Below are 13,479 nucleotides of genomic sequence, written 5' to 3' on the forward strand. Positions count from 1 at the left end.
TGATGTTGTGTTTGCGTGCGATGGCGGCAAGGGGGCTAATGTAGATATGGAAGAGGGCAGGGCTGAGCGAGGAGCCTTGGGGTACTCCGCAGATGATCTTGGTGGCCGCTGAGTGGAAGGGAGGGAGGCAGACTCTCTGGGTTCTGTAGGAGAGGAACAAGGTGATCCAGTCCAGGGCCTTTTCTTGGATCCCAGTGTTGAGGAGGCGGGTTGTTAGGGTGCGGTGGCATACGGTGTCAAAGGCTGTGGAGAGGTCTAGGAGGATGAGGGCGGTTGTTTCTCCGTTATCCATCAGGGTCCTGATGTCGTTGGTGGCTGTGATGAAGGCGGTCTCGGTGCTGTGGTTGGCTCGAAATCCAAACTGGGACAGATCGAGCGAGTTATTTGCCTCGAGGAAAGCTGTCAGCTGTTTATTGACGGTCTTCTCAATGACTTTAGCCGGGAAGGGAAGGAGAGAGATGGGGCGGAAGTTCTTGAGGTCTTTGGGGTCCGCTGTGGGTTTCTTCAGAAAGGTGTTAATTTCTGCGTGCTTCCAGCACTCAGGGAAGGTGGCTGACGTGAAGTAGTTTATGACGTTCCGGAGGTGGGGTGCCATGATGATGTCGGCTTTGTTGAAGATATGATGGGGGCAAGGGTCAGAGGGGGAGCCAGAGTGGATGGTGTTCATGACGTGGATGGTCATCAGTCAAAGGAAGTATAAACTAAAATACGCCAATTGCCATTGAATACTTTGCCAAGAGGTTCTTCTACATCACTGTTGAGCGACAGTGAAGAAGATGGATGTGCGATGTCAATGCTGACTACTGAAAGGTGTGCACATGTAGGGTTAGCTTCCTCTAAGAAAGAGTACAAGTGGAAAAAAGATTGATAAGTAAAGTCATGAAATTCATTTGGACAGTGTACCAAAATCAAACTAAGCATAATGGTGGCTAATTCCCATTTAACCTAGACAGCAGGCGATCGATAAATATCATGCCAGATGAAAGTACAATGAACTCTCTCCAGTGCCTTGTCTTACACTATCCATAACTAATGTTTATATGTTGATTGCCTCAATATCACTGCAAAATCAAGGTTCTTTTATGGGGCCATAAAGCATAAAAAGACAAAGATACAATTCATGTCCTTTAAGGCACTTCGCTAAGTGCTGGCGTACTCAATTTCAGCACTGATGCTGATATGGGACTAATTTCTGTGACTTACAATGTCCATGCTCATCATGACATAGTAAATCAGTTTCCAATGTTGATTCAGGGATTAGGAAAATTTAAGACAATGAAAGTGCAGGTTCACATAAATAGAACCTTCATCTTGTTGCTCAGTGACAAGAGCAGCTTCACATAAATGAGGACATTCATCACTTTGCTCAGCAACATCGTTGAGTTACATTTCATCTACAAGAAGCTGTTGAAAATGAAATTGGGACCTTACTGAAACATGATTTTATTGAGCGCTCTACTGCCCTGATGCCATGGGTGTCGCCCATTGTGGCAGTCCCTTAAAATGGACAGTGGAGGGTCTGTGCAAATCTGTTTTGACATGCGCCAAGCAAATGAGGCAATGGAAAGGGAACAACCTCCAGGTCTGCACATTGCTGATATGATTACCCAGTTGAATAGTGCCAAAGTCTTTCCTCACTGCAGGTACATTACTCCCTTTTCAACTCATGTCGGTATGTTCAGATACAAAACATTGCATTCCTGAGTGTCTTTAGCTGTTAAACTTTTCCAACATGTCATTTGTAGCATGATATAGCCTGTCACGCATGCTTTAAATTACAGTGATGATATACTGGTGTTTGGAGCCACACAAAAGTAACATGATAGATCCCTTGTACAAGTATGCCATCTTCTTGCTGATGCAAGGTTACCTTAAATGCTCACAAGTGCAAGTTCCATAAAACAAAGCTTAAGTTCATTGGGCGTATTTTCTCAGATGGGGGAATGACTCCATATTCAACCAAAGTTCAGGCTTTGTCATCCACCTCTCCTACACGAGAGGTAACAGTGTTGCATTATTTTCTTGGTGTGGCCAGCTACTCCTCCTGTACATCCATAACTTTGCCACTGTGAGTGCCGCATTGAGAGAGTTAATGGAAAGGAATGTTTCATTTAAATGGTCAGAGGAGTGTGAGCAAAGTTTCAAGTCTATTAAACATGCTATTGATAATGCTTGGGGGAATGGCTTACTTTGATCTGAAATTGCACACAGAGATTTTTGTAGATGCCACCCTAGTGGGTTTAGGCGTGATTCTTGCTCAACATAGTGGACATGCAAATGCTCCAAGGCGTATTGTGGCTTATGCCAGTCGGAGTTTGTAGCAAACCAAATGAGCCTACTCACAGCCTGAAAAAAAATCTAACTGATGTGTGGGCTTGTGAGCATGTTCATGTGTTGCTCCAGGGGAAAACTTTCACGCTTGTTACGGATTTTCAAGCCCTGCTGTAGGAATCTGGCTCTGTATATGGTTTGTCACTATGTGGTTGTACCATGCACAGTATCCAGGTGTTCCTCAAAAGTGTACAGGTCTCAATTTAAAACCCAAAATGATTCTATTAGTGGTAGAGTGGCAAACAGCCTTAGGCCTAACACAGAGAAGTGTAAGACATTCATTGCACAACATTGACCAATAATGGACACGCAACTCGAAAAGGAGATCCACCCCAATTTTAGAAAAATAGGCTTTGTTTTTGCTTTTTTTTTATACCAAGAATTTTGCAATAAGGTAACTAAGTTCTCAACTAAAAATACTTTTCAGTATCAAAAGTTGCAATTTCTGAACAGTTCAAAGTTATCCTATGGAGGAAAACAACAATGCTGTTAATCAGGTAAGTTTGCAATTTATAGTTCCAGGCTTCGGGACCAAAGGTCAGAAATGGGGCTCGGGTCAGGTGAGTACCAAAACTGCACCACCAGCGGCACAGGGGCAGCAGGTGCAGAGGTAAAAATCATAGGTCGGCCCAATGTCTTTCAATGGAGACAAACAGCCACATGCATCAAGCTAAAAACCGGTCGCAAATGGGCAGATTCTCAGAATCTGCCCCTTTGCGACCGGTATTTATGCATTTGGGATGCATCATCCCAAATGCAAAAATCGCAATTTAAGGAATCTCTAAACTGAGATTCCTTAAATTGCGATCGCATTTAAGGAATCCCAAATTGAGATTCCTTAAATGCAATGCATCAAAGTAAAAAAATTAGCGATTTCGCTAATAGGAGTAGCAAATTAACATGAAGTTGAACTTCATGGTAATTAGCAAAAACTTTGAACAAATGCACTTTTGTGCATTTTTCAAAGTTTCATGTTAAGCACACACATGCCCTTAGGGCATGTGTGTGCGCAACATATGTGCACAGCTCAATTTCAGGGGTGCAACAGGGTGTCCTTTTGACACCCTGGCACCCTTGAAATTGCATTCTCAAATTGCGATTCTCTAATTGAGAATCGCAAATTGAGTATGTCTTCCCATTCATTCCGATGGTGGGCCTCTAGGCCCATAGGAATGAATGGAGAAGTATTCCTTAATTGCGATTCGCAATTTGTGAATTGCAATTAAGGAATGTTTAGAAATCGCTATTTTTTAAGCGATTTCTACATGCGTAGGCTTTTGCGATTCCTTAAAAATCGCAACTAAGAAATCGCAAAAGCCAACATTGATGCATGTGCCTGTAAGGGTGTTCGAAGCCACACTGCTTGCAGATAAGTAAACCGGTTGCAGGTGCCAATCTTTGGCGGTTTGATCAAGCACGGGTGGGCACAGATCAGCACCAAATATACACCATCAGCAGCACAGGGGCGACCGGGTGTGAGGTGCAAACTCAGCATCAGCGTTGTCGTGGAGTCCAGGAGGGGTCAGCCAATGCTGGACTTCAGGTTAACATCACTGGAGAACCTGTTCTGGGTCAGTGGGCAGCCTGGACATGGGCAGTGGGTTTCAGGTACAGAGTGGGCAGGACTTGCGGATCCAAAGGACATCAGAGTCCTCTGTATTGTATTCTTGGGGACAGAACTTCCCTCCTCAGGAGTTCTGGTATTTTTAAAAGTTCAGGCAGTCTTCCTTGGGTTTTTAGATGTCCTGCGGGGTCTTGGAAGCTGGAGACAGGCCGGCAGGGCTGGGGCCAAGTCATTCATGGTCTTCAGGCTTCACTACAAAGCGTCTTCTTCATCCCTCTTCTTAGGTTGCAGGTAACAAGTTTCTTAGGCTGGCGGAGCCACCTAAATACTAAATTTAGCAGACATTTTAGAGTAGTAGCAGGTAGGGCCAATGTGGACCATACCTGGGTAGACTACACCCGCTGTAATGCCACCCTCCTATTGGTGTGGGCATAGACCCAGCCCTGAGTGGAGGAGTGCCCTTATATTCAAAATGGAGAGGACTGAAAATGATGCCTAACTTTGCCTCATCCACCTGAGGAGTTGATTTGGCAAAGGTGGCCACACCTTGAATGAATGAATGAATGAAAGTGAATTTATAAACAGCGCGATTGCTGCCCTGAGGCGTCCAAGCGCTAAAAAAGGAACCAGTGAAGGAGAAAGAGGTTGAGAACCAGAAGAAAAGGGAAAAGAACTGAGTTAAGTTAAACAGAATTGAATAGGTGTGTTTTTAATTGTTTATGGAAGGAAACGAGATCAGGATTGGATCTCAGGTGAAACGGGAGGGAGTTCCAGATCTTGGCGGCGTTGAAGGCGTACGTCCTTCCGCCAGTTCTAGACCTTTTGACTCTGGGGACTGCTGCCATGAAGGCCTGACTAGAGCGCAAATTTCTACCTGGGTGATACTGGCTTACTAGGTCACGGGTGATTGGAGGACCCGAATCCCAGAAAGCTTGATGGGCAATGCACATTGCTTTAAAAAAGACTCTCTTACGCACTGGGAGCCAGTGAAGATTGGTCAGAGCCGCCTTTACTGACAATCTGTGAGGAATCTGCAGCAGCGTACGCGCGGCACAGTTTTGTACCAGCTGTAGTCTCTTTAAGGTGTACTCTGGTGCACCCAGATATAGGACGTTGTTGGAGTCCAGCCGTGATTGTATCAGGCCCTGTATGGCTATCTGCTTTGCCTCCATTGGGAGCAAAGGAAGAACTTTCTTCAGTGTCCTGAGTATTCCAAAGCAGGTGGCTGAAAGCTTTGTGGCCTGGGTGTTGAGTGAGAGACTCCTGTTCAGCCATACCCCTAGGCTTTTGATGTTATCCTTCGGGGCCGGGGGGGGACCTAGACAGGGAGGCCACAATGAGTTGAAAAATGTGGGGTCGGCAGGGCCCAGGAGCATGAGCTCCGTTTTGTCACCATTAAGTTTTAATGATGACTGAGTCATCCAGGTCTTCACCTCCTCCAGACATTTGGTAAGTCCCCCTGATCGTGGTTGAAGAGCCTCCTGCGCTAATGAGACCACCAGCTGGGTATCGTCCGCATAGGATATGATCTTAACTCCATATGGACGAACTACCTCAGCCAGTGGCCTCATATAGATGTTGAAAAGCGCGGGGCTTAATGAGGAGCCCTGCGGGACTCCGCACTTCAGGGGAATGCTAGAAGACACTGTTTGTCCATCAAACACTTGGAATGACCTGTCGCTCAAAAAAGATTTTAACCAGAGCCACGCCTTGTCCACAATGCCGACATTCGAAAGACGGTTCAGTAAGGTGGCATGACTGACCGTGTCGAATGCCGCACTGAGATCAAGGAGGACCACTGCCACTGATCCTCCCTGATCAAGGATTTTCCTGGACTCCTCGATGACCATTAGGAGGGCGGATTCTGTTCCATGCTTAGGCCTGAACCCTGTCTGGGTGGTGTCTAGCAGCTGGTTATCCTCAAGGAAGCTGACCAGCTGGAGATTGACATACCTCTCCACGATCTTACTCACCCAGGGAAGCAGGGAAATCGGACGATAGTTCCCAAAATCCGATGGTTCCAGATTGGGCTTTTTTATCAGCGCTCGGACCATCACCCGTTTCCAAGCAGAAGGGACAATGCCCGAGGCAATGGAGGCATTTAGCAGGTTCCTAATGATCGGTAGGTCAGTCTGAAAGACCAACATCATGGCCTCAGGAGGTGCCGGATCAGATGGAGATCCGGATTTTACTTTCCGAGACATGGACTCCAATACTTCGAGATCCATGCAAGGAAAGTGACTGAGCAGAGGTGGAGGGGCTGAAGCGGAGTCTAAGGTCTTGATTTTATCCTGAATTAGCGGAGGGGTGGGAGTAAGAGTGCAGGGAAAGGAGGCATATATTTTATTTACTTTTGCTGAAAAAAATTCAGCCAAGTCATTGCACTGGGAAACAGACTTTTCCTTCAAAGCAATTGGGGACGGGAGTTTTGTGAGTTTTTGCAGGGTTTGAAAAATTTCTCTAGGTTTGGATTTTGCAGCTAAGATCTTGTCAGAGAAGTACACTGCTTGGGCGGCTTTTAGTTCCCTTTTATATGCTTTTATCTCCTCTCGATATCGAGTCTTTTCCTCCATGGAGTAGTCTAGGCGCCATTTTCTTTCGATTTGCCGGCATTGGCGCTTTTTGTTCCTAAGTGCCTCTGAAAACCACGGTGCTGTTTTAATAAGGCGTTTTACCGTTGATTTCTTGAGGGGGAGGATGGATTCGAGAGAGTGCAGGATCCAGTTTTCATAGGCCTGGTTAGCCAAACATGGATCCTCGTTGTTAGGGGGAAGTTCTTTCATAAGTAGGTTTTTCCATTCCTCTATAGGTATCCGTGCCCAGGATCTGGCGAGTCTTATCGATGGTTTTACCGGCCCAGATTTCTGAGTAGACCAAGTAAAGGGCACCAAAAAGTGGTCAGTCCACGGGAGGGGGAGCGGAAACCCAACCACAAGGTCCTCGCAGTTACTGAACACTGGGTCTAACAGGTGACCCTTCTCATGGGTCGATGCTTTTACTCGTTGGCTAAGTTGCAACGCAGCCAGGTCATCGGCTAACGTGATAGCCAGAGAATCCAGCGGTGAGTCAAAATGAAAATTGAGGTCACCTAACACGGTATAGTTGGCAGAAGTGCTAACGTGTGGTGCCATAATTACTGATAAAAGATTGTGAAATTGTTTAGGGGGACCAGGTGGGCGGTATATCAATGTGCCTGAAAAGCAATGGTTAGGGGAGAACTCCAGCGAGAAAGCGAGGCTCTCACAGTCTGGGATAGTTTCAGGGATGAGTCTACAGTGATATTGTTCCTTGAATATAATTGATAACCCTCCACCTCTACCCTCCGAACGATCTTATCGGATGATTTGAAAGCCCGAGGGGAGGGAGGTTACAACAGCCGGGTCAGAGTCGGGTGTCAGCCATGTTTCAGATAGAAATACTGCGTCCGGCGAACGATCTTCTAGTAGAACCGAGATTTCCACCTTATGTTTTGGCAGAGATCTGCAGTTTAGTGAAAACATACGGTATTCCTGCTGCGGTGATTTAGTTTGCCACCGGGTAAAAGGGGCGTTGCAATGAGGACAAATGGTTGAAAGGGACGTTACCTCGTAGCGATGCAGCTCACAGACTGGACCTGAGGGCCTCATGCCAAGGAGGACCTCTGCACTATAGGTTATGGGATATTTGGCATAGGATGTAGGGGAGGTGGCCCCTGGCCCGGACTCGGCACGGACGAGCGCAGACCTTCTAGCCTTTCTGAGTTTTCCCTCCACTTTTCCCCCCAAAGTGGGGGTGTAAACCGGGGTCTGACATCTGCTGCTAGCAGTAGAGAATGGGGTCGCATTACAAAGGTGGCATGCCTTTGGAGCTTCCTCTTAGAACACTGGGCCTATCCTGTGGGTAGGAGGTGTGACACCTCTGCCAAGGTCATGCATTGTTTCTTGTCCTAGAGAGTGTAGTATAGTGGTGAATGTTGGGTTGATGTTCTAGTCACCCAGTAGAACTTGTGGAACCATTGTGTTGTCTCATTCTTTGTTGGAATGTTGAAGTACAACTGTTGGCAGTTGCTGCAGAGTTGTTGCCTCATTAACAATGCTTTGCAGTACCATTATGAGATCAATGAACCTTTACATTGATTAAACTGTATTTGTAGCCATTCAGGGTTCCAGAAACATATCTGAGGGTGGCAGGCTGGCTAAAGCAAGTCATTGCCCATACCAGGGTCAGTTAGTTTTTAAGGATCAAGTGCCCTCTGAATACATCTTACAATAAATCCCCCATTGGCATAAATTTAGGTTTATTGTGTTTGATACCAACCACACCTATGTTCACTGAAGCTATCATGGTGCTGTGGAACTCGAGTTGTCGAGTTTTCAGCCCATGTTGTCTCTATGGCTTCACTGACACTTACAAGATTAAGGAATAGACTCCAATATTGAAGGGACATATGTGCTCTTGCAGATATGCCCACACCTGGGATATATGGCACCCTGCCTTATGGCTGGTAAGGCCTGGTAGAGGGGTCACTTACCTATATATTAGGCAGTGTGAGCTGGCATGGCACACAAGAAGTGTGCCATGTCGTCTTTGTGTTTTTGGCTGCACCAGGCCATGCATGCTACAGTGGCAGTCTGCATTGCCACTGGTGACCCTTCTTCAGTCCCAATGCCCTATCTACCTAGGTACCTTTTACAAGGGACTTACAGGCACACAGAAGGGCCAATTAGGGAGTAGTTTTTGGGGAATGGGCACTGGCACAGTGAGACCTGATTTGCAGGAACCGTATGCACAGTAATCAAAACCACATCAATGTCCAGGCAAAACATGGGGTCTAATCATGTCAAAAGAGGCACTTTCTCACAACTGATTATTATTTTTGACAATACAGAGGCCAAAATGCCCCCTTGCATTGAAAGGTGGGGTTTGCTACTGCAAGAGTATGACTACACCATTGTGCACCAACCAGAAAAAGAACAAAACCCTGCTGATTCCTTTTCTCGAGTGCCCATCCCAGTGTAAGGATACACCTTCTAAAATGGCTGAGGACTATATTAATGTCATTGTGTAATTGAGCACCCCTGCAGCTATATCTGTGGATCAAATAGGTTCTGCTACCAATGCTGATAGAACCATGATTGTACTCAATGACATTATCATGTATCAGTTCTGGAGAACACAAAGTTGACTTCTTGATAGAAGCACTGAATACCAGAAATTCAAAAATGTGTGTGATGAACTGGCGATTACTCACGTAAGAATTATCTTATGAAGATCGAAAATTGTAATTTCTGATGTTCTAAGGCAACAACTCATTGGAGTGGTGCATGAGGGACATCGTGGAATTGCTCCCACAAAGTGAGCCCTGAGGGATCGTGTCTAATTTCATCATCTTGATGAGTGAGTTGAAAGAGAACTTCAGGCTTGTTATTTGTGTTCTTCCCTATCCATTTAACATGTCAGATTTTCCAAGGTATATCTTGGGAAAACTTTAGTTTTTTGGACCCCTTGCCCATGGCCATTTCCTCATGCTAGCGGTAGAAGAGTACTCCAGATTTCCTTTGGTGGAAGACCTTGTATCAGTCACTCATGATTGAGTAATTGAAAGACTAGAAGGCCTTTCTGAAACCTGGGGTGTTGTATCAATTTTACAATCTGAAAATGGCCCACCAGTCAAACAGTTGGAAATTCATAGACTTTTTTGCTCAGTTAAATGTCAAGCATCAGAAAAGCACACCTTTTTGGCCACAGGCTAATGGCATTGTTGAACATTTTATCAGCACTCTTAAAAAGGCTGTATAGTGTGCTGCACTGAAAGGACTTGAGTACAAATCCATTCTTAATTCTACCCTTCATGCATACAGGTGTATTCCCTATTCTAGAACTGGAGAGAGTCCAGCCACTCTGAAGTTTGGGAGAGCTTTGGCCACCAAGCTGCCTCAGTGGACCAATTAAAGATAAGCTGATGCCAAGGAAGTTTGACTCACTAATTCTCACAACTCCAGAATGAACATTTATGCAGACAAGCGCAGATGTGGTCTAGGTAAAACATTTTGAACAGAAGACCGTGTCCTTATCAGACAGAGGCAAAAATGAAAATCTGATGCTCCTTTCTATGCTGAACCTTTACATTATTGCAACTAGTAAAGGACACCGGTGAGTGCTCACCATTCTGGAAATTCCATTATAAGAGTGTTTCACATTTCAAGCACTTACCTCAGTGTCTGTTGGTTCCTGTAATTCAGTTTGAGACTCCATCACCAGAAGACTAGGAAACTAATAGATCTATAGGAAGTTGGATCTGACAATTGGCCTTTCTTGTAAAAGAGAATAAGCAAACGTGTATTGCATGGATTGGATAAAGAGCCATGATTTATTAAGAGAATGGTGGACCACCAACCTTGAAATAATTCATAATAATGGGGCTGTATACATTTTGGTTCCAGTGTGTTGTTGTTCTAATATGATACCTGCTGAAATCATATACGTTTTGATAGGTCCTTTGAGAACTCTGAAGTTTTCGTATTCCTGGAAAGATTATGTAATATTCATATCAGTGTTCTTTGACATGGTCTTAATTGAATTACTTCATCATACACTTCATGCAGTTATTTATCAAACTCTGAGGCATAGTGAGAGATTCAAACTTCAGCTGGAATTGTAGTGGTTATATCTTTTTGAGAGTGCCTAATTACTTTGCTGCCAATGTTCAAAATGAGAGGGTGCAATTCCAATGGCAGATCTTATAGCCTCTAATTTTCTGTATATGTGGATATCATGTTTTGCAGAACATTGTTGGCTAATACATTTTCAATATATGAACCCATTTGTGTTTACTTGTTATGATCCTGTGTGATTTAAGTATATAATTTTAAAATAAATTCTCTCAATAAAGAAAATAACAATATTTCATTTTCCTCCTAGAATCACCCTTTGACCCAACCCTTTTCCTCACCTATGGAGTCTCCAATGTGACCTGTTCGATTATGTTTGGAAATCGTTTTGACTATGAAGACCAAGCCTTTGTCACTCTACTTAACCTGATAAATGAAAGCACCAAACTTATTAGCTCTGTTTGGGGACAGGTACATCATGTTGTCGTTTTCCATTTTATTTTGTTTCCCATATTGCATTTGAAAACTCTAAGTTCACCCTTGACCAAAATTGTACTGGAGAATTTTGAAGATTCAATAAAGAGACACCGTCACAAATGAAGGTTGCTATAGCATGTCCCATTGTTTCATTCTTAATACCATTGGGCCTGATTTTTAGTTTTACTCCTCCACAAATGTGTTGGGGTACCCGAACTGCCAGACTGATGGTTTGTTCACTCTGTGATGTGCAGAAACCCTTTACCTATGACCCAAAACTTTGAGGCTAACGGTATAAGTACATCAGACTGCACACCATATTTAGAGCAAATGTTCTGATTTATTTTTTACTATTCTGGATCACTAGGGAAAGCTGGTGATCCTGAACAGAAAAAAATAAAAATGACACCCACACTCTAGGAGGAAAAAACTCATTTGGTGTCACTGTCATTAGTATTTTGTTTTTTCTAAATGAACTCCTGCTTTGGGAGTTTGTTTGTGAAAAAACTTTTACTGAGTTGTCAGAATCAGAATCAGAATTTTGCTTTATTTGGTTTTCAATTTAGCACACAGAAAAACCATAAAAGCACAGTTTTGCAATTATATAACACATTATTATACAATATTTAAGAAAAATTAGTTTAAAAGTTGACACAGCATTTAAAAGTCAAAAATTGGTTAACCCCTTAACTGCTTAGAACGTTACGCGCCAGTGAGGAATGTTCTATTGAGCAGGCGGGGCCGGGATGGCCAACGGACGTGCGCAGCACTACAAATGTAGTGCACACAACAGCTGTTGACCGTCAGAAGCAGCCATGAGGTTAAAAACTAAGGCCTAGCCGCATACTTTAAATTGGGCTGGAATTCATAGATGTTTCCTACATTTGATCATGTGCTTCAAGAGAATAGGGCAATGTGTCTCACAATACAGTCATTATCTAAAAGCTGCAATGCAAGATAGGCCGGGTGACATTGCCTCAATCCCCATAATTTCAGTATAAGTTTGATCCACCTCCTCCTCTGTTCCAAATAACATTTACAGAACAGGACTACATGGATTGATGTTTGCGGGGAGACTCCATCACAGGGGCAGTTTGGTAAGATTTCAGACCAATCATTTATGGTCGTAAAGCTTACCAAGCGATGAAATACATAAATTCTGAGATGTGTAAGGACAAATCTAATGTATCCACTAAATGTATGTGTTAAATATGGTTGCATGCCAATGGTGGACCGCATCATTTGGTTGGTTCGAACCAACGGCCATTATGCATCAATGGCAAATCTATTTGCCTCCATATGGGTCATGCATTGTTTTTTTAAAGCCTTTCTAGAGAAGGAGCACTTCGAATATTTATGGTAATATTCTGGCTGGCCCAAGTCGGACATAAAAACTTGTATGTACTTTAACCACTTGGATGCTAATGACAAGGGTAACTTGTCATGCACTGCCCATTCATTTCAAAGGAAATCTCATTATATGAGTCTAAGTCCCTTAGCGTCCAAGTGGTTAACCACCTGATTTCTAATGCATCCTCTAGTTTAAGACTATCACTTAATATATTACGATTCAATGTGGTTTTTATTGAGGGCCAGATCCGGTGCCATAACAGAACTGGTTGCACCTTTATTATGTCTGTAATGTATGGTAGCCCCAACTCGGTATGGCAAATATAGGTTGATGGACAGCGTGGGACTGCCAATAAATACCTTAAAAATCCACCTTCTGGATTTTATTTACGTCGCAGTATCCCCATATCCCAGCGCCATAGATGGCCGTGCTAATGCACTTGACTTGGTAGATATGGGTCAACTCTACTGGAGGTCTTTTTCCTAGCTTTTTTGAAGAAATTCACCAATGCTGTTCTTGTTACCATAAGAAGCAATTTCCTAGCCTTAATTGCCTGACACCATGAGCCCTTATGATCAATTAAAATTCCTAAGTAGGGGTATGTTATAGTGGTTTCCACCTTTTTGCTTTCTATTTAAATGTCCCTCTGCTTCCTGCCACCTGTCCCGCAAATCATTATAAAAGTTTTAGTAGTGTTTATTCTCAAGCCTAAATTTTTCATAAACTCATTATAACTATCAAGAGCCCGTTGTAGTCTCATCGGTGTCCGGGCCATAATTACGGCATCGTCCGCATAGAGTAGGGCAGACATTGGGCGTTTTGATAACTGAGGTAAGTCCCGACACCCTTCCAATATGGATTGCTGCAAACCATTGGTATTTAGTGTAAATAGTAAAGGTGCCAGAACACAGCCTTGCTTAACCCCCCTCTCCACTTGGAACGACGCTATACACTCTACTTTAGGCCCAAACCACACCGAGCTCCAGCATTTATATAGAGCTCCCTTCATAAATGAAATAGAGAAGCCTCCATCCCCATTGCCGCTTAAATACTCCATAATTTTCCATGACGTACACAATCAAATGCGGCTGTAAGGTCAACAAAGGCCAGGTACAGCTTTCCCTTTCTCGCCTTTGTATATTTTACCATAAGGATGGTTAAATTAA

The 13,479-nt window shown here is 43.8% G+C and overlaps 1 protein-coding gene across 2 annotated transcripts in view; it reads left to right on the plus strand.

Annotated features, from left to right (window-relative positions):
* The window catches only part of LOC147692371 (cytochrome P450 2G1-like), a 615,414-nt gene that overhangs the window by 200,140 nt on the left and 401,795 nt on the right, over window positions 1-13,479 (plus strand). For both annotated transcript variants that reach the window (XM_086938596.1, XM_086938597.1), the window contains one exon: window positions 10,796-10,956. In XM_086938596.1, the coding sequence (XP_086794722.1) occupies window positions 10,796-10,956 (161 nt within the window). The remainder of the gene's footprint in view (window positions 1-10,795; window positions 10,957-13,479) is intronic.

Source organism: Lissotriton vulgaris, chromosome 9 (genome assembly GCF_964263255.1).
Source record: "Lissotriton vulgaris chromosome 9, aLisVul1.2, whole genome shotgun sequence".
Lineage (NCBI taxonomy): Eukaryota > Metazoa > Chordata > Amphibia > Caudata > Salamandridae > Lissotriton > Lissotriton vulgaris.